This window comes from Sipha flava, unplaced genomic scaffold (genome assembly GCF_003268045.1).
Source record: "Sipha flava isolate LNK unplaced genomic scaffold, YSA_version1 76_pilon_pilon, whole genome shotgun sequence".
NCBI lineage: Eukaryota > Metazoa > Arthropoda > Insecta > Hemiptera > Aphididae > Sipha > Sipha flava.
Window position 1 is genome coordinate 1,444,632 of NW_020273616.1, and position 21,836 is coordinate 1,466,467.

At 28.5% G+C, this 21,836-nt stretch overlaps 1 protein-coding gene across 1 annotated transcript; it reads left to right on the forward strand.

Moving 5' to 3' along the window:
- Nucleotides 1–758: 758 nt before the first annotated feature.
- LOC112692654 (telomerase-binding protein EST1A-like) lies at nt 759–21,553 on the forward strand. The gene is made up of 23 exons (XM_025567386.1): nt 759–987; nt 2,978–4,050; nt 4,128–4,249; nt 4,308–4,526; nt 4,595–4,975; nt 5,043–5,162; nt 5,227–5,419; nt 5,501–5,715; nt 6,742–6,931; nt 6,987–7,211; nt 11,099–11,160; nt 11,815–11,960; nt 12,097–12,284; nt 12,342–12,415; nt 12,545–12,651; nt 12,727–12,833; nt 12,909–13,064; nt 13,129–13,323; nt 13,395–13,560; nt 13,663–13,838; nt 13,909–13,999; nt 14,071–14,290; nt 20,209–21,553. The coding sequence occupies exons 1-22, from the start codon at nt 948–950 to the stop codon at nt 14,205–14,207; spliced, it is 4,383 nt and encodes a 1,460-aa protein (XP_025423171.1). The 5' UTR covers nt 759–947; the 3' UTR covers nt 14,208–14,290; nt 20,209–21,553.
- The last annotated feature ends 283 nt before the right edge of the window (nt 21,554–21,836 follow it).

Genomic DNA, 21,836 nt, shown 5'->3' on the forward strand with positions numbered 1-21,836 from the left:
AGCGAACATATAGAAAAATCAATAAATTAAAATGTTGTGAATTAGAACAAAATTTAAAAAAAACATTAATATTTATAAAAATGTAACTTGTATACAAATATATAGAAATATGGAATTTATGTTTTACTGTCATTTTTCCTAAAATTTACAAAAATAACCACAAGAAATTACGCATTATATTATATACGTCGACATTTGTAAAAAAAATATTGTAGTTAGTGTATGCTTGATACTAGAAGAGCTGCTGTCTTTTCTAGGTCCATTTTAGTCGCCTCATACGATAGCCATGGACAACCGAGAGGGTATTCCGATCCCCAACCCCAGGGATTATACTTAAGAATCGTATATACCAATAATAACATACAAGTAGAATAGAATTTATAGACGAAATGAATAATAATACAAATCATAATATAGCTAAGCATGTTTATTACATTACTCGTAAAATGCCGAGGACTTATTGGAGAACAAATAAAATCAGAAAGTCTTAAAAATTTTTTGGTCCGACTAAATTTATTAAAATTTCAGCGTCATTGACTAAAGCGAAAAAAACTGTTTTTACAATTACGAATATTTTCACAAAGCATTCACGTTTTATCACGGTAGTCCAGTAGATCATTGTTATATTTAAAAAAGGCGCGAATGCGATGGCGTCAGTGACGTCAGTCGACGACCACCGAACGGTCTTCTTATTGGGTCACACTGTGTCCGTTACGCTTTTCCACGGTTGTTGATAACAGTTGCGTTACGCGTTTGATAAGACATGTTCATTTGTTTTTGTTTATGCGCAAACAACGAGTAGACAACAATTTTACATTACGCTTTTTTTTTTTCTTTATTTTCTCAGCTCGCCAATAAATAATTAGTATTTTCTGCCATCGACACACGCGGACGCATTTTTCTCGACGATTTGTCACGCAGAAGTTATGAAGTGATCCCATTTAATTATGGCGAATCTCGATGAAGATCTGTCGCGTCTTTCCATAGGTACGTAGAAAACTGGCGGCGCATTTGCCTTGCAAAAAACTCATCTATTGGCGTGCAGACAAATCTACGTCGTATGCCGTCGCCGTCTTAGGAAACTGTCGGTCACGCAAAGTCGGCTTTTACTTTAAGCAAACCGCGTGCCGTCTCTCCACCAAGACTGTCTGTTACGTGTTTGTATTATTTGCTCTCTGGTTTTTTGAATGCAACCGGGGAAAAAAACATTATTTTGCTCACTGTCAACCGGAATAATTGCAGTTCAACTCGTGTCATGTGTCTTATTAGCCGATTGTTTTTCGTTTTTTATTTTTAAATTTTTTTTACTCAAATTGAACTTTAATATTTGTTCTTCCAAACTTTACGATGAGTCATACTTATTTTCAAAACTTAGGTTCATGAGTTTTCTTTAATTAATCAACAATAGTTTTCAATTTAAATTTAAACTACTAACTGTTGATTTGGTTGGGTAAGAGTTTTTTTAACATTACCCGATAATAAGTTAAACTAAATTTAGTTACTTTGAATTTTATTTAAAATTTGGCTTTTTCAATTGTTCAAACTAGTTAAATCTATGTTGTAGATTATAATAGAACATATCTTGGTTCAGTACTATGTTGACTTTACAATTAAATTAGATCAAATATTAATATAATTCAATTTTTAATAATTAAAAAGATAATAAATGTTTGTGAATGGGTTTTGATTGTTTAATTTGAATTATTATACTATAAATTATTTTTATTATGTATAATATAATTTAATTTTAATACTTATTAGATCATAAAATTTTTTACAATTTTATAAAATATTCTTTAATTTTAATTTTTCTACCAAATTTGATGATCACATATGTATAAATATTGATTTATTAAAATTAATTTTCAATGTTTAGTAGATATGTTTTTTTTTTATTATTATTTAGAATTATTATAAATAAATTACAACAAAAGATAAAATAAAATGTCTACAATATAGTTGTTATTTGTAAATGTTATCATTTATTATATAATATTATATAATCAATGATATTACTAATTGTTTTTATGTTCAAATTTGTATAACTGATTTTTTATTTTTAACAAAAAAGATATAATTTAATGTTAAACACTGACAATCAAATTATATTTGGTTCGTTCCTGATTTTGTTAAGATCTGTTGCCTGGTACTATCAATTATAATTAATTTGACTATAGTTTCTTAAAATGTATTATGCATTCTCTTTTATTTTAGATATAATGATTTCTGTAAATTGATTATCGAGTGATAATTATTTGTATTGTAACTTTGCCAAATTTTTGATTAATTATTGCTTATAATTTCTGTACTCAAATATTATCTAAAACAATTTTTTAATATTTCAATGTTACAACAAAATATATTTGATTGCATTTATTTGTTTTGAGGTAGCTTATAATAAGTGGATGCATGTTTTTCTATTGAATATTAATCTTGATTTATTTATTTATTTTTTTTTTTTTAGTTTACCTTTGTTTGCTTATTATTATTTTCATCTTGCAGTAATTATTAAATATAATATCATTTTGTATATTTTTTTACTAAAATATTTTTTTTAATTTGTTATTAAGACTAATTTATAGATAATTGTTATAATATAATAAACTTCCTATTTTATAATTTCTGTTTAAAATTATTATATAAAACTTAAATGAACAGTTATATCATAAATTTTAATTAAAATTAAAAACTACTAAAAAAATCACTTTTCTTTAATATTGAAAATATCTATGTTAGTAACTCAGAACATTTTAAAATAAGTATTTATATTATAAGTATTATAATTAAATCTAATTATTCAGTATTTAATTGAATGTTTATATTCTTATGAGATTGAAAATTTTTCTTATATTTTTATAGTTACATGTAATTTAATATTTTATTTAGGTTATCTAAAAGAATTTGTACTGTCATATTAAAATTCATATTTGTTCTTATAAATGAAACTATATTTTTCAATTTTATTATGTTAATCTAGGTGATGATTCAAATAATAAATTTGGAAGGAAAGACAAGTTTCAAAGGGAATTAGAAATCTATCGGCCTGGCAGTGGACCCTTAAGACGAAGTGGTAGTTCTCGTCAAGATGGTGATGATGATGAAAAGCGGTCCGTATTTACTGGATACAGTCGTGAACTTGATTCATCAAAAAAGAGTGATTTTATACCTAATAAACATTTTGAAAATCCAAGTAGGAAAAAAGAAAATTTTCCAAGAGGACAATCTAAGGTAAATGGTTTTGCTGCTGATAACTATAGTACTTTCAATCTAAGACGTAAACAGCAAAAGAAAACGCAAACATTTTATGAGCCACCAAATGAATGGAGTTGTGATAAACGATCAGATCGACCTAGAGTGAATTTTGTTAATCCTGATGACTCTAAGGATGATGATGATGACAATTGGAGAGCACATAAAGCACCAAAAACTGTGAATGTTAAAACAGCAAAAAGAATTGAAGAAAAACCTGTTCCAGAAAAAATTATAACACCTGTTGAGAGTACATCACTTTTAAAAAATATTCCAGAAAAAGTACCGGGTCATGGTAGTCGAAAACGCGAAGAAAAGAAACCGGTTAGTAAATTAATAACTCCTAATATAATAGGGTATGAGAATTGGCCACCTCGGTTCCAAAAAAAATTCCGTGATGACAATAATATAACTATGGAAGATGTTGAATTATATCTAAAAAATGTGTTGCCATTTCAAAATGATCATAATAAACAACAAAGCTCGTATCAATCAAGAAGTCAAACATTACCTCCAAGAAGTAGCAAAGGTCGATTTAATGAACCACCTAGACAAGAACAAGTATTTCATAGGTCTAACCCTAATCAACATCCACCAAAGACTGAAATAAGAAGAGTTCAATCTACTGCTAATAGTGCAACTGAATCAAGTAGACAAGTTGTTGATTTTGACCTGCCCACTAAAAAAGAAAGTAGTCATCAGGATTCAAAATCAGCAGAATCTAACTCTAGGGATAATTCTGAGGACAGTATTATAAAGCCGTCTTTAGAAAGTGCTGTCTTTTTCCCTAGTGGTACAATTGTAAGTTTAATTTATATTTAATATTTATGATAATGCATAATTTTGAATGTAATAATTTACTTGTTAAAAATGTATAGAATTGGGCTGAGGAAGTGGAACGAGCTGAAAATATGTCTAAAGTTGCTGAAGATACAAAAAAAGAAGTTGAGAGATTAGAAAATACTGAAAAACGTTCTACTAGGGATAAAAAGCGAAAAAAGTAAGTAATAAAAATGTTAGGTATAAAGTTTTTAATTTTACTAACAAATTCCACTTAGGAGTGTCAGTAAGGATAGAAATTGTATAAATACATTACCATTGCATGACCAACCATCTAGCAGTACTCATTCTAATTGGCATTCTCAGAGTAATCAGAGTAATGATAATTCTGAAAGCTTGAATAGTAATGGTGGTAGTTGGAGAAAAGAAAAATCTAAATCAAATAGAAATCGTAGTAATGATCGGTCGAGAAATCGTTCCCAAAATCGTAGACACAGGTTGGTTTTTCAAGAAATAGCACTCTTTTTTTATCTATGAGTTTTTTTTTTTTGTTTTTTTTATTTAGACATAACAGTGAAAAATCAGCTTCTCGTAAATCTGAAAACATTGGTGGTATTATAAAATTACCACCTAATGTAAATGTTAATTCTACTGACAGTATGTCACTTAGCCTCAGTGGTTATTTAAATAAAACTGTTGTGGCAACAGCTTCACCATCTCCATATCCAGCCAAACAACTGTTCAATCCTAATAACCCTAACAAACCTATAGTGATATCGTCGAAACAAAAAAATTCTAGAGCAGGTTATACTCCCACTAATGTAGAATCACATTATGCCAAAGATCATTTTCCAATCAACAATATAAATTCTACAAGTACTCAACAATATTCTGGCGCACATTTTGGTAATTCACCGCCTGCTTGGTATGATCCATACTCAGAAAGGTACTATATTATTATATAATGCTTACTATACATTAGAATTAGCATAAATATGTATTTATTTTTTTAGTTACCGTTCATCACTTCATCCAGTTTTACTTTTGGATATCAGGAGAGCTGATTCAATTATAGGAGAATTGATTTTTGATACAAATATGCTTCAGAATTGGCCAATTATTAATTCATGCAGGTATATATTATTTTCTAATGTTTTAATTATATTATTTAAACAACTATCACATGAATATTTAAAGGGAATTTTTAAAAGATTCATTGAAAGAGCTATTAAAATCTGATATGAAGTTTTGTCAGCGAGAAAATATAGAAACTCATTTTTGGAAAATTCTATATCATAATATTATTGAACAATTAAAAAAAATTATTACTGAAGATTCACCAGAACTAGTCAAGGAACATACTACATTACTTATGAATTTGATCGAAGAAGTATGTAATTCCAAACAATATATTTAACATTGGTTAATTTAGTTAGTTTAAAAATAAAACTACTCTGTTAAATACTTATAGGGTATGAAGTATTTCACTGATCTTTTAAAATTACTGGAAAAGCATTATAATTTCAACTTGGATGATTATGTTTCACTGACATGTCTGTCTACAAAAAAACTTGGAAACATTGGTCTTGCTTTAATATCATCACAAAAGTTATACATATCGTTAGGAGACTTGGCAAGATACAAGGATGTCTTAAATCATAGCACCAATTATGTTATTGCCAAACAGTAAGTATAAATTTAAACCCAATTATCCTCTATATTTATAATTAAGGCTAAGATTTATAAGCATTCGCATGTTTATTTCCTTAAGTCCAAGTTGATTGGTGTTCAGTATGTCCATAATATGGCTTATTGTCAATTAAATAAAATCATTTTTATTTTTTTTTTTTGTATTTATTTTGAACATAATAAATATAATTGTACATTTGTTGATTTTCGAAAATAATTTTGTTAATTTTTAAACTGAAAATTCAAGTTTTTATAACATTATTAATTGTAAATGGTATTTATTTAATGAACGTTTATTTTTCATATTGTTGTAAATATATTACATAATATGTTATATAATCTTATCTTAGTCGAACGACTAATATAATTATCCACACATTATTTAACGACACACTTATTAGTGGTCTGCACGGACCAAAAATGTTAGGCTCCGGGCTGGTTTGGATTTTCTGCCAACGAATAAGGCCTGTTTTACAGCTGTGCATATTGTTCACGATGTTTTCGAATTACATTATTAATATGACATGTATGAACATTTGGCTGTGAAAGGTGCTTAAAGCCTTAAAGATAATTTTCAAAGCCCGGCTTGGCCCTTATGAATGTTTTATCACTAAAACTGAATTTTTGTACACGTTTTTTACATTCTTAAAAAACCCAACCAGGACTGTAATAGTTTTTATAAATTTAAAAGACTGGCTGTGTCCATGGTTCATTTAATTAAAGTCAGGCTCGGCCTGGATTTAAATTTTAAGGGCCTGGCCCATGCAAGTTTCTAATACTAATATTGTGAGACAGTACAGAAGTATTTCATTTTATTAGTATGACTTATAAATTTCATTAGTATAAAATAATATTTAATGTAATAATAACAAGTTATGTTTAATAATAAAAATTAGTTTTTGCATATTTTTGCATATTTTGGTATACAAAATGCATATTATACAATTTTTAATTGCATACAAATCTTAGTCCTACTTATAATTATAATAATTATAGTTCTAATAATTTTATTATAATTTATAGATGGTATACCAAAGCTAATCAAATAAACCCAAAAAATGGTAGACCCTACAATCAGTTGGCTTTACTAGCTGTGTACGAAAAACGAAAGCTCGATGCTGTTTATTATTATATGAGAAGTTTGATGGCTTCAAATCCCTTTCAATCAGCAAAAGATAGCTTATTGTCTTTATTTGAAGAGTATAGAAGAAAGGTAAATCAATGTTTTAAGTTAATTTAATTATTAACTAACTAGATGTTTGTTACAGTATGAAATGACTGATAGAAAGCGCCAAGAAGATAGGGAAAAACGTGAACGTGAAAAAGCTATGGAAAAAGAAAGTTCTATGTCTTCTAAAGAAAAATACAGTAAAAGAAGAAAGGAAATATGGATTCATCCTGATGGTAATAAACGTTCTCATAGGACAACGTCAACCACTGAACCTTCTCAAGATATTGATGAAGAAGAACTATCTAAACTTTCTCAGTCTGAGGTAATTATAATTTTTTTTCTGGATTAAAATTTTTAGTAAAATAATAAGTGAATATGATGAAAGAGGAATATAAAAAAAATGATATGATTGATGTTATGAAGAATCCTTCCATCAATGGAATTTTTACATGAACTTAGTAATTATAATTACTTAAGAAAGGGAGTATAAATATATTTATAATAATGGATACTATTGGGAAAAAGCTGTTGGTGTATAAATATGTTGTGTTTGATATTTAAAACATTGGATTGACTCTTATAAAGTAAGAGATGGAAAAGTTAGATAGAGAGTTAGAGAGATGAGAGAGTGGGTTAGTTATACATTTAAATTCTTTAAAAAATTGAGTTCATTATTTCCTACGCTGAATGCTTATTAGGTATTGGTGGTGGTTACTTGTAGCAGCTATTACTTCTGTGTTTGATTAATTTGACAGAGTTCCTGAGATTTATGCCATTGATTGTGAAGTTTTAAAATTGGTTATTTGTGGTTATTGCTGTTGATTTTTATGTCTTGAGTTATTTGGTAGGCTAGCATATTTTTTCATTTGCAAGTATGACTACCATTGCTGAGAGCACATTTTACTAGCGAGTCAAGTGATTTGATGCAAATTTTAGTTGAATAGTTCATACCATATTTAACACAGCAATGAGAGTATGAGTAGTAGTTAAAACTTCTCTGAGTGAATTGTTGGATTATACTATTTCAATGTTTTCAAATCCGAAAAAATGATTCAATGCAAACCCGGGTTTACAGTAAAATCCGGATTTCGGATTTCGAACTTTAAAAATCCGGATTTTTCCAATCACTAATGTATAAGGGTACAGCACTTGCATTGTTTACTATTGAGTTCCATAGGTGATCAGTAATTTATTTCGTAATATCTTTTGCACCGCGGTCACTCTTATCATAAGAAAAAATGATAAATAGGCTTCCCATGGTTCACTGGAAATTCGAAATATCAAAACATTTCTGGTGATTTGCATAGATCGGCAAAGTGAAAATCAAAAGTCACATCCTTCAAGGTTTTGAAATTCGCCAGCTCGCGTTATCAACGTTTTTCTCGGAGTATTTTGTTCATTACAAATATTATGTATATAAAACGTTCTAATGATAATTACTAGTATTTAGATTAGACAACAATTGGTATAGACCAAACGGTAATGTTCTCGGAACACACGAGAGCTAATGAAGAACAATCGAAGATCACGGTGTGGTATTAAAATTTAAAATAGGGAGCGGTTGAGAACTTTTTTTGGTTTTTGGTATAAAGATTACGTTTTTATATGGACAACAGTTTATCGAACAATTAACAATAACTCGCATTCATAATTCATTTATTATGTATGGTGACAGATTTAATAGATTTTTGTCTTATTATTATTATTAGTATCGATGTGACCGTATCATTTCGTACAAATAAATTGTTCGTATATTATAATGCATATTTAGAATAAATATGGCGATGTGCCGTTATTACATTTAATAATAATAATAATTTATGATGTACTACTGCAATAACGCCAGAGTTAAAAATCAATTATATTATTTGTTCATTAAATCATATCTAGAGAATTTTTTAATCGTAAACGTCGAAGTATAAATAATAGTGTTATAAAATGCACAAATGCACTAATACATAAAATTGTAATTAGCTTTTGATTTGTAATGTAATCATCACAGTGTGTAGTGTAAAGAATACTCGTATCTATTCGATTTTTTTTATTTTCCCACAACATTAATGGTGGGTTCACGCGTACATCAAAAGATTATTCTCTTATTATTTTTTCCTATAAATCCGTTAAAACTAGGGTATTATTACGGAAACTCACAACCTCACAGTATAGTATATAGTATGTTTCAAAAAAAAACGCAGGATTTAAATCTGCTATAAATTAAATTTATTTCTTTAAAAAAAAAAAAAACAACAAATATATCGTTCTCATCAGGAGAAGTTAAGGTTTAACAGTGAAAAACAATATCGGGCATATGACCCTCCCTACTAGCCCTATAGGTGATTATTCTTTCCATAAAATTTAGCATCACTAGATAACACATTGCCCCTTCAAGTTCGTCGAGGTTCTTGCTTAAGTTCCAAGATATTTCAAACTTTATTCTGGTAACTTCGTAATTTAAAGTATTCTTATAAGAAATCCAATATCTGGTATTCTATTTTTTCATTTGTTTAAAAATGTATGAGAGTTCTATATTTATCAAGGGTATCTATTTGTATTTTTATATACATTGTAGTTAATTTGCAGACATGAGCCTTCTTGTTCGATTAAATCGGTGATTGCAAGAATATTAATAAAGTTGATTGTTCCTTTTACATATATTGATGGCTATTGATTTTAATTTTTTTATTTTGGAGTTTGTGTGTTCAAATTCGCTTTGGTTAGTGACATCATTATCAGAAATATTGGGTTCTTGAAAATTATATGGAAAATAATTTTGATTTTTTCTCTTGATTGTTGACCAGAGTAACCAGTTAAAAGGAAAGGATGTGTTGAAGGTTTTTTTGAGATATGATGTAGAGTCTTTACTTATTATTTGACCATTAATTATGTTAATTGGTTGTACCATTTTGGGCTGTTTGTTTTTATTAAGGAGCTTACATGGTGCAGTTGAATAATCTAAAGTCTAAAAATCACTGTAATAATCTAATAATGGTGTCTGAGAATGATGGATAGATAATGATATTTTAAAAATAATAATAATTAACTATACTTATATTAAATATATAGTTTAAATTGCTGGTACTAGAGTAATTTGATTGTATTATTTTATCAAATTTGAAATGAATTAGATTAAAATCCCTTAATAATATCGAAGATTAGTTTAACTTAAGAAAAAATGGAACGTACATGTTCTATGTGATTATTCATGCTGAATTATTTTTTTTTTTATTCTAATTACATTATATAATATTTGTATGTTTAAAATAAATTGATGTAACATTTAACTCAGGGGTTCAACAGGTAAGGGATCCTTTCTAGAAGTGTATAATTTATATATATATATATATATAATTATTTACTGATATATACCAGAAAGTTAAAGAGATCCTTCCTTGTGTAATAGAATAATTTGATTGATTATTTATTTCACATTCACTGATCTTTTTACTGGTATTCGTCAATTGCGCCAATTTTGGGACACTACCTATATAGTGTACATCTATTGCGCCGGTATAAAAAGGGTATATTAAAAAGGTATACATCTATTGCCCCTGTTTAAAAGAGTATATTTAAAAGGTATACATCTATTGCGCCGGTATAACAACTAATACAATTCAAGTAAAAATCATAATGTCTAAAAACAAAAATCAAACTTATCATTCTACATACTTGGTATTTACACTAATCCTACACATTTTGAAAAGTTTTTAGGTTTAATATTAAAATTAACTGTCTATTTTACTATTTATTTTTTTGTCATAAATTTAGAGTTTGGTCTATTTGTGATAACTAAGAGAACACATATTATGATTGTTGCGTTATATTATTTTTAAAACTTCATAAAAAACAAAAATATTTAGGTGGGGTGAATAAAAATATTTCCCAAACGCTAAGTGAAATGCCTCACAGGTATTTGTTGTTCTTTCGCCTGATATGTTACACAATGATCAAATTTATGGGGGAAAAGTTGCATTTTAAATAACATATGTATCAATGAGGTAATTGCAAAATGTATTAACTCGAATATCGATCTGTGCAATAGATGTATACCTATAAATAATACCCTTTTTATACCGGCGCAATAGATGTAGATCAATAGATGACCTTTTTTCATCCCATAATTTTTCTTTCTTGACTTGCGATTTTCGGCGCAATTGATATAAATTCATTTTTACATTTAAATATTTATTTTTTTCTACAATTTTATTCCAGGTAAATAAAAGATTCATTGTCAGTTTTCTTCATGTTCACGGAAAACTATTTACTAAAGTTGGGTAAGGTTCAATCTTTTACATTAATCAACTATTATTAAATAGTAGAAAGAAATAATAATTATAAATTTTATAATTATTATTTCTTAAACCATAATAAATTATGTTTTTTCAGTATTTGTATGATTTTTAACATCATCCCTGTTATCTGTATTTTAAGTTTAAATTAATAAAATACAACAGTTTAGCAGTTATTTGATATACATATATATAGATATATATATTTGGTTTAATGGCCATGTCTTTTTTTCACAAAAAAGCTATCATTTTTAATTTTAAATACTAAATTGTGCAAGTGTGGTATTTTAAATTATATATTCAAAGTAAAAATACCAAATATTGAATTAATTTTTCCAAAGTATTTACTTAAACTTAACAATACTTTCAAACAACTTTTTTTATTGTATAAGCAATTAAATAAAATAACATTTTTATTTTATTTATAAACATTGAGTTATTTTAATATGAAATTTAGTACTTATAATATTACTTTTAACATTCATTGTTAATTAATTTCATTGATATTCTTTTTTTTAACTTCTCATATTATTCTAATTTGAAAATATTTTTAAGTTTGTTTAAAAATATAAATACATTGATTTGTTTATTATAAAATGTGTATTATTGCTAGTCCATGAATTAAAATTGTTTTTTTAGTATGGAGAGTTTTCAAGATACCGCGTTACAAATGCTAAGAGAGTTCCGTAAATTATTATCAAATACACCAATACCAATTATAACCACAAGGTTTCTGCAATATTTAGCATTAAACATGTTTGCAATTGAAAACAGTCGTCCAAAAGGTAATTAATTTAAATACAATTTAAACGTTATATTACTTAATGAAATTATATATTGGTATTGTATATTTACTATTTAATATTTGTTATGTATATTACATTTTATATTCATATAATTCTATATATTATTTTAATTTAGAAACACATGTAGTACAGGGGTATTGGTCTACAGTACACGAGTGTGCATTGGTTATGTCATTGCAAATGTTCAGTTTAATTGTTGATAGGTGTAATCAACTTTTAAAAGACATTTTGTCCAAAGATGATGGTTCTTCAGCTAAGCACTTGATCGGTAGTGACATAGATTTTCTGTTACCTGCTATTAAGGTAAAATAATTGAATTAAAATTAAAATTACTACAATTAATATAAAATGTAATTTTAGATTTGGTGTGATTGGTTGTTGTGCAATTCTAAAGTGTGGAATCCACCACCATCATGTTCAGATTATAAACTCTCGTAAGATTTTTAGTTTTTGTTACATTTTTAAGAATTACATTTAATTTTAGCTTGATTATAGATTTACATTATAGTGATTTTTATTATTTATTTTTTGTAAGTTGTATGTTTACTATGGGTTTTTTTCAGTGGGACAGGTGATTGTTGGAATCGATTAGCTTCACTAGTAAACAACTTAGAAAAGTTCCAAGAACATTATAAACTGTTTTTGAATGAACCTGATGAAAATGATCCAAGTAAAAACACAATCTTCTTTTATTAAACATTATTTTTTAAGAACTTATAAATAATATACGGTTTATACTTTATAGATTTAACTCAACAACTTAAGCTGCCCGAAGATTCTATGTTTAGTGGATTCACACCGATAATTGGTTATGAATTGAAACCAATATTTATTAAGACCACTTCTGATAGAGTAAATATTTTGTTGTTAACTTTTTAATTTTTTAAAGTGTATTTAACAATTTTTATAATATATGTATATTTTTAGGATCTATCTGAATTAGCCCACAGAGTGAATTGTATATTGTTCTTTGGCACAGAATTTTTGTGTGGTACTGAACCACCCGTGTTTAAATTGCATAAAACAGATACTGGAGCAAGTGAATACATTTCAGTTGTTGAAACAGCCAGTCCTAAAGATGATGTAAGTTTCATTATATAATATATAGTGTAATATTAAATGTTTTATTCATTATATTATGTGATAGAGCGAAGACGAAGATATGTGTTTTGAGAGTTGGATTGATGAAGAAAATGATTCTAAGTCAAAACAATCTGAAGATAAATCTATATCTGAATTTAATGCTAAGCCGCTTTCAAATGAAATACAGAGGCTACTGAGTAGAAAAGAGGAATTGGAACAAAAACAACGTAATGAAGAATTAAGGCAAAAACGTGTCCAGGTATGAAATTTATTGAAATACTAAAGAAACTAAAGTAAATTGTTTTAATACTAGTTACAATTATTTCATAGGAAATACTGAAACAAGCTTCTTACTGTGTTGAGATTGAAATCAAACCACATTACGTAGTACCCGACACTAACTGTTTTATTGACTATTTGCCACAACTAGAAAAATTAATGTATTCATTCTCACATGCCCAAGAACACATATGTACTCTAATGGTTCCTACTGTTGGTAAGTTAAAATATAATAAGTTATATAAATATAGTTATTATTTTATGTATGTATATTAAAAAATAAATAAAACACTAATACATAATTTATTTTTATTTTTAGTATTGATTGAATTGGAGGGATTAGCCAAAGGTGGATGGGTCAGAGATTCAGTGTGTGAGGCAGCTAAACAAGCATTAAAAATATTAAAAAATATTGATACTGCTGCTGTTAAGTTTGTCACAACCAAAGGATCGAGTTATAAATCTACCATATTTTTTGAAGAAGAAACTAATTTTGTATGCTTTGATAACTATTAAAAATTAACAATAATTTCTATGTTGTTATTTTAATTATTGTTTATTTTAGGTTGGCAATAATGATGATAAAATATTAACAACTTGTCTAAGTCTTTGTAAAAATAATTCACAATCATCTGTAGACAGTACACAAGCAGAAGGTAAATTTGTAACTTCAATGATTTGACTAAAAAAAAGTGTTTTTTTATTTTACTAAAATTTATTTTTGTAGGCGAACCAAAAAAAATATACCGAGATGTTGTACTGCTGACCGAAGATCGTAATTTAAGAGTAAAAGCTCTATCGTCAGATATGCCTGTCAGGGCAGTAATGGATTTCATAAACTGGTTGAACTTCAACAGTAGTTAATCAAATCAAATACATTAGTAGGAATGCCATTTTGTTCCTAAATATAAAGACTTGAACTGACATTTATAAAACCATTGCTTATGGTGAGTGTTTATAAATAATCATCCATTTTATCTAATTATTATTTTATGTTATAAATATTTATTTTAAGAAATTAAACAATTATTGTTAGTGAAAAATTAAAATAATGAGATTAAAGAGAACAAGGTATTTTGAAAGTTTTTTAGTTTAAAATGTATACATTTGTTATACTATTATGTTTTTTATTCAATAAAACTAACAATAGGTAGTTTTAAGTTAGTTTAATTTCAATGAAATTTCCACATACATTAAATTAAGTAAAAAATAAGTGAATATTATTCATATATATTAAGTATAATGTACTATATTTGTGTATAATTATAATTTTAATTTAACATTCAAATGAGTTTGTAATAAAAAGTAGAATATGAAAATAAATTAAAATAGTTAAACTATTGACTCATCATTCATCTCATTGTAAGAATTTGGTATTATATTTTTAACTAAAAATTCTGTTGATTCTATAAGTATTTATTTTATGGTTTATTTGTTCTTTATTAATCAAATTATTTGACACTTTAACTTAAGAATATAATTATAACATTTTTTTTGGACTACATCTGTTCTAACAATTTCCTATTGTAAAATATTTGAATGTGATCTCAGTGAGTCAGTACAGTGAGTACTGCTAAATATGATCATATTGGTAAAAAGACGTTTTGATACCACTAGGGAGTTGATTGGATTAATTGAAAAATCAAGATATATTTTTCGTTATTAATACTTAATAAAAGGCAAAATAATTGATACATATTTTTAATAATTTGTTAATAAGTTGGTTGAGTTAAAATTGTTCTGTAATTTCTTCAGTAAATCAATATTTTTTTAACCGTACAGTTTAGTTAAAAAAAAATAAAGATTGTTTTTTCAAACCAAGTAAACCTAAAAATAATAAATAAATTTATAGTGTTTAATCAAATGGCCTATCTTACAATAAACCATATAGCTTTACAATATATTATATTGACATGTATTATTAATTATTTTATAAAAATTCAATAAAACATATTATTCTAAACTGGATTTAAAAGTTGTTAATAATTTTAAAGAAATATTTAAAACTCACATAATGGAGAAATTTAAATGTTCAACCGATGTGTATGTGCGAATAATCTTCGGTTATTATAATAAATATTTTACACACTAATAAGTGCAGATCTTGATGCCATAACATTTGTTCAGAAAATAAACAAGAATGAAAACAAACAGTTGATAATTTATATCTTGGCGTTAAAAACAGTGTGCCTGCGTTATGATTATTATTATTTATTTAGTAGGCACAATCGTCCTGGTACATGTTATTAATGCAGAATGTGGTATTATTTACGAGTTTCGAAGTATGTTAATTTCATAGGACTAGTGGCGTAGATAACATTTTTTCCGGGGGGGGGGGGGGTTTGTTTAAGAGTCAATTCATAATATTAGTACATCTTAATACGAGGTCTTATGTAATAATCAGTGGCGTAGTTGCGGGGAGGGTGTAAGAGGTTTCCCCCCACAGATTTCTTCTTAATAATATTTGATTATTATTTATTAATATTTACATATTATAGTAAAATATTTTGATTTTACTATGATTAGGTATATATTAAAAATTGAGTGACAAAATAATTTTCATTAAATACAGGACATAATAATAATACCATTTTGAATGTAATATTATTATATATGACCTCGTTTTAAGATATACTAAGAACATTTAAAAATTTACTCTTAAACACCCCCCCCCTTCCCAAAAAAAATTGTATCTACGCCACTGATAATAATATTACATTTTAAATGGTATTATTATTATGTCCCATATTAATGAAAATTATTTTGTTACTCACTTTTTAATGTATACCTAATACCTAATGAAAATTTCACGAAAAGTAAATATACCGGCGGCGGCACTAAATCCGAATACGTGTACGTATGTGTTATTGACTTTTTTGTGTTCAATTTGAAATCATGCGCGCGTAATACTTTTAAAACGATTTAATATTGCTGCTGGTCATCCGCACGCCGTGTGGATTGTTTTATCATTTTTTTTCTTGTTGTTCTTCTCGATCGGTAAGAATGTATTATTCAAACCAATCCAACAGTCAGTCGCTTCGTGCGTGCGTCGTGAGTTATGAAATACAGTAGTTAGCATAGATACTACCACTACAAAAAAAAAAAAAGAAAAAAAACAAATATAAAACGTAACTGGTTTACAATTCCGTGATTGTGAATAGTATGATGTAGTATGTAACGTAAATTTACGTTTCATTGCGTTCATATTTTTCGTATTATGATTTGTACGATATGATTTAGAATTTTAACTGTAATTTTCAAAAACAGATTTTGATTTCAAACGAAGCGAGTGTACTGATTTTGTCGTTTGCTTTACTTTTTTACTGTCAACATTTTTTCGTCTGTTTATTCTAATTTATACATAAAATCTCGTAAAGTAAAACTCAAGTGGTCGGGAATGGGAGACAAATTTACTCGATGTTGGTTGTTAAAAAATGCGTAAGATTTTTATCACATTTTTATGATTTGAAGTATCATTACGGATAGTTTAAAATGTACTGACATCGCGGTATCTTACCAGTTTTTTTTTCGTTTCGAAAAAGCGATGAATAAATGTTTGAAAAAAAAAAATGTTTTCCATAAACGTTGTCTGTCCCTAGGTAAATGGATGATTTTTAACATTCCTTTGTTGATTGTTTGTTTGTTATTTTTCGATGAACCAACTTTTTGTACCGCGATCGGCAATCGAAGATTTGCGACCCTAGCACGCCTGTTTGCTCTCGAATCCCGGAACCGCGTGTCTGTATAATATCATATTGTATAACGGCGACTCTATCCCGGGAAAGAACCAACAACAAGTCCTTGACCATTATTTCTCGCTGAACACGCGGCCGTGCGTTAACACGGTTATCTGTTTTCAACCTGTATTATAATGGGTTCGTTTGAAAAAATCACCGCCTCTACCTCATTGTCGCGTGTTATTAGATCGCGTCTCGTTATTACAACTAACCACGGACGCGTCATTTGTATACATTTAACATATATATCTTTACCGTGCGAGCGTAATGTAATTGGGACCAAAAATGCACTGATCAACAACAATACGGATTTTGATTAACACACATAATATTACGTACTCATTGTGTGCACGCACTCGTTCTCGTTGTTGCAGTCACACACGCACACACGTGTATTATTATAATTCGGGCGCGTCGCGTGTCGTATTTTATCGTATGTAGTTCAATCGGATAATGCGAATAAGATCGCGAATAAGACGTTTTACCTATTATTATAATACACATTATTAAATATACTTATAAAAAACATATATGTAAAAAAAAAACACATTGTCCAAGTGTACGCAATAATCGCTATTGAACCGAAAAAATTCCAAGTCGTATAGTGCCGTAATTACCCTCCGTGGCGCGTATGGCTAATTATGTTTTGGCTCTTATTTTGTACAAAATAAAACTGATTTTAATTTAACTCTGAAGCGCCAACCCTTATTTTTCTGCGTTTTTGGTACGTCTTGTACGTTAACCTTATACGATCGCACACGTTTATAATCATGTGACAAATGTGTACGGTTATATTGTACGATGCAGGGTGACCCACCGTGAGATCCTGGTGGAAATATCTCCGTTGCTGTTAATATTTTTGGAAACTTTGATTATAGTACAGTTTAATAGAATTGGGTTCCATTAAATGTATCTAATTTTTATATTTTATCTCTTAATCGGTTGAGAAAAATAACTTGCAATTTTAATTTCTTGTTACGATCAATATTATAAATACGGAACACGTCGATTTCTATAAGTTGTATTTTATAGTCATGTGCGAAACATTCGAGTTAAATATAATTATGTAGAATAACGAATAATGAATAATCGTAAAAATTGAAATGTAAAAAACTAAAGCAGTCCCTGGTACACTTAGTAATATCATATCGCGTGGTGTGACGCGTGTTACGCCATTTGTTAAATTATTATTATAAAAAAATATCATTGTGCCATGTCTTGCAAGTAGATCCGGATTTCAATCCCCTGCTAGGTGCATCATCCTTGTGGACCTGCGGTACGCCAGACGGCAAAAAATATTCTCGTCGATTATATTGTATACCGTTATACGCGCTGTTATCATCGGAACGAAAAAAAGTACTTAATGAATTAATGTTACTAATATCAATTTATATACGAGTAGAATGTGTTCGTGGCATAAAACGATATATCAACTCCTGTGATTCTGTAACATCGAGTGGGACACTCGGGAACGCACGGCTGCGGTGATATAAAAATAAAAATAAATGTTTATTAGTAGTCGTTGTTCATTTTTAATGAACGACTGATAATAAAATATAAAAACATAACGGTAGCTGTATAGTGGCGGGTTTATCTTTTTTTTCTCTCGTTTTAACCGATTAAATATGTATGTAAATTTAAATATTTTATTTTCGGTGTTTTTTTTTCTTTCGATTTCGTGCGAATTTTTAACGAAACCTTGTACATAATACTATATTTATACGCAAATGATTTTCGTTTTTAAATAACTATTTTATTAATTCTATCAACTCGTATAGTGTAGTAAATTACGTGAATCAACCATTAAGCGGAATTCGTTTGATCGTTTTCTCTCACGAGCACGATGTAATATATTATAATACGAGTTTGTTCCGCTCTTGATGACACACATGAGTGCATTCAATAGTATTAGTGTTAGTTGATAGTATAGTGATATTAAAAGAAAAAAAAAAAAAATTTAAAACCGTTTTTTTTTCTTTTCTTTTATGGATTTTCAATAATAACGACACGATATCGTGAATTCGCGCAGTACTAATTGCGTTGTTCCGAGGACAGTGGTTAGAATCCTTTATTTTATGCGCGTATAAATAACGGACTGGGCCAAAAAAATTTATAAATTTATTTTAATATTGTATTTGACGATTTATCCGGGACTTTTCTCGTACATAAGACGGGAAAACGTTAGCGTGGGAACATAATTTTGTTTTTTTCGTCAACCTCATCTCGCCTCTGTATACGTTATTAGCTGGTATGCGGACAACGGCGTACATGTACAATTATCGAGTGATATTTTCGACCGCTTTTTACCACCCGTGCGTTGTCACTTATTTGTATAATCGTGTATGCACCGGATACTTACTGTTTACAATACGAGTGTATATTAATCTCGGGTAGCTACGCACTCGGCGTGTTTTACCCGGGCCATCTCGACGGGTTCATATTTTTACCAGTTTAATCCGAAACGAAGCATAATAATGCACTAATATTATAAATAGAACACACTGAATAATGTTATCGAATTCATTATATAATACGGATTATCGTCATTCGATGTATTGCCATGTAATATTCTGTGGTACTACTCGGAGGCGGTTTGAACATTTTTTACATCTTACCGGGGCAGATTAATTTAAACCATTCATCTACCCCGAAAAAATTGTTTTGGTTTCGTTCGGTTTACATTGTAACTGCTTAAACGTTAATTATGTATCACCAAGTATGTTCATAAATGTACTCATCATATAGCGATTAAATTTTAATTTATTTAACCAAAACGCACCACAAAATGTTTTTACCGGGGCACCGTGCCGGTAGTAAGTGCTTACAAACCGTTTCCGGTTATGTTACTACCTCTTCAGTACTACCACCTTGTGTTCTGCTTACCATAATAAAACGGGTATAATACATCGTGTAAATCCAAAGGATTTTTCTCCGTCGAAATTCGGAATGTATCGTTCTGTGTAGCGAATAGAAAGCAACACCTAATTCATATATTTTTAGTACGTGTTGGTGATATGAAACTAACGTTTGATGCAGTAATAGTACATACACATATAACATTATTGGCTATTGCGTTATTGTAAAATGTTCTGTGTAGTAACGACTTGTGTTTTTGTTTTTGTTCACAGGTGCTTACTTAACTCTCTATCTACTATCTATCTTGCGATACTCCACGCATTTCAAACGTTAACAATACATACAGTCTGATCAACGTTTTTAATTTTAATTTTCCGACTAAGTGATGATAATGTTCAAATATTTTAATGCTGTAAATGATTGCCGTGTACATAAAGTACCTTATATATATATATTATATTTATTTATATATATATATTGTGTATGTATACGTGTATATATTTGTAACGTAAACGAAGAAAAAATAGAAGATTCACACACACATTTGTACACCAAGGGTCACGACGAAAAAAAAACGCTGGCGACAAGTCATACAGAACAGAATTTGCATGAAATCATTATTTTGAAATCTGCGAGCTTCGCTCGTGTGTTGTGTTTATGCGTTTCTGTGTCTCGACGTTTCTTGAAGACCGCATGTAATGATAATATTTTGTTTTAGCTTAGTTTTATTATTTTATCTTATCGTTTACGGTTTTACTTCTCGTTCAACGTGTTTCTTGATTCGCTCGTTTTCTTAAACTGTCGTAGACAATTGCAATAATATTATTTCGTATCCTGTACCACGTGCACATCGCAAGCACGAGAGTATGATTCTTCCCGTACGACGACCCATCACAATGAGTCTTAATTCATTCCGTCAGCTCATACTCACTCATCGTTTCATCAACTCTCGAACTTTGCTGTATGTTCAGTGTTTTTCGTAGTTTCACCGAGAGTTCAAATTAGTAACAACCACGCTACAATAATTGAGTCGAAATGCTGTCGAACTCCTAACAACAACTAGCACCAAAAATATCTTAACCCTCCGACAATTCATAAATGTTACGGATATATCGTTAAACACATTACCACGCCACCTTCTCTACGATGTATACGACGTATTGTAGTATCTAGCTTAGAGTCATATTGTGTACGTAATATCTTCATTATTTATAATACGGTGTACACAACGCAGCACTGAAATTCACTTTGATTTTGCAATATTTACATTTCTCACGGTGAACGTCACAAAACGCGAAATACCTCCGAATGATTAGCGAAGTATAATAGTAACGGTAGTTAATTTATAATATCTCGATTATTGTACGGTAATACGTTTCATCCTCATTTTTTTCGGTTTAGTTTAGTTTTTCTTTTTTTTAGCGCACGCATATCATTATTTACCTCTCGCCCGCCGCGCCGTAATAGGAGACTATATATTTATATATACATATATATTTACAGCATATAATTACTATTAAATTGTAGTCATTGTACCATGGTTCGTATTCTTATTTTATTAAAATTAAAGTATATTTGTACTATTTTAGATATTTGACGGTTTTTTTGTAATATTTCTTTTTTATCCGTCTTGTTTATAATACACGAATATTATATATAATTCGACGTGTAAAATTTTAAAAATATTTTTATTCATAAATTATATATGTATAATGTATTTTTATTTTTAGTCTTTCGATATAGTTAGTTTATTTTATATAGTTGTTAATTTATTATTAATACTGTTTTCCTCTTGGGAATATTAATTTAGTGAATCGATTATATAGCTCTGTACAAACAAGCAACATAAAACAGAAAAAAAGAACTGAATATTGTAATAATAATGATAAAACAATGTAAC

Bases quoted from the DNA above. Each gene is read 5' to 3' on its own strand.
- LOC112692654 (XM_025567386.1), top strand. From the start codon at position 948: ATGGCGAATCTCGATGAAGATCTGTCGCGTCTTTCCATAG. The intron at 12,285-12,341 runs GTAAAATAATTG...ATGTAATTTTAG, and splicing joins TTCTGTTACCTGCTATTAAG to ATTTGGTGTGATTGGTTGTT. The intron at 13,324-13,394 runs GTATGAAATTTA...ATTATTTCATAG, and splicing joins TAAGGCAAAAACGTGTCCAG to GAAATACTGAAACAAGCTTC.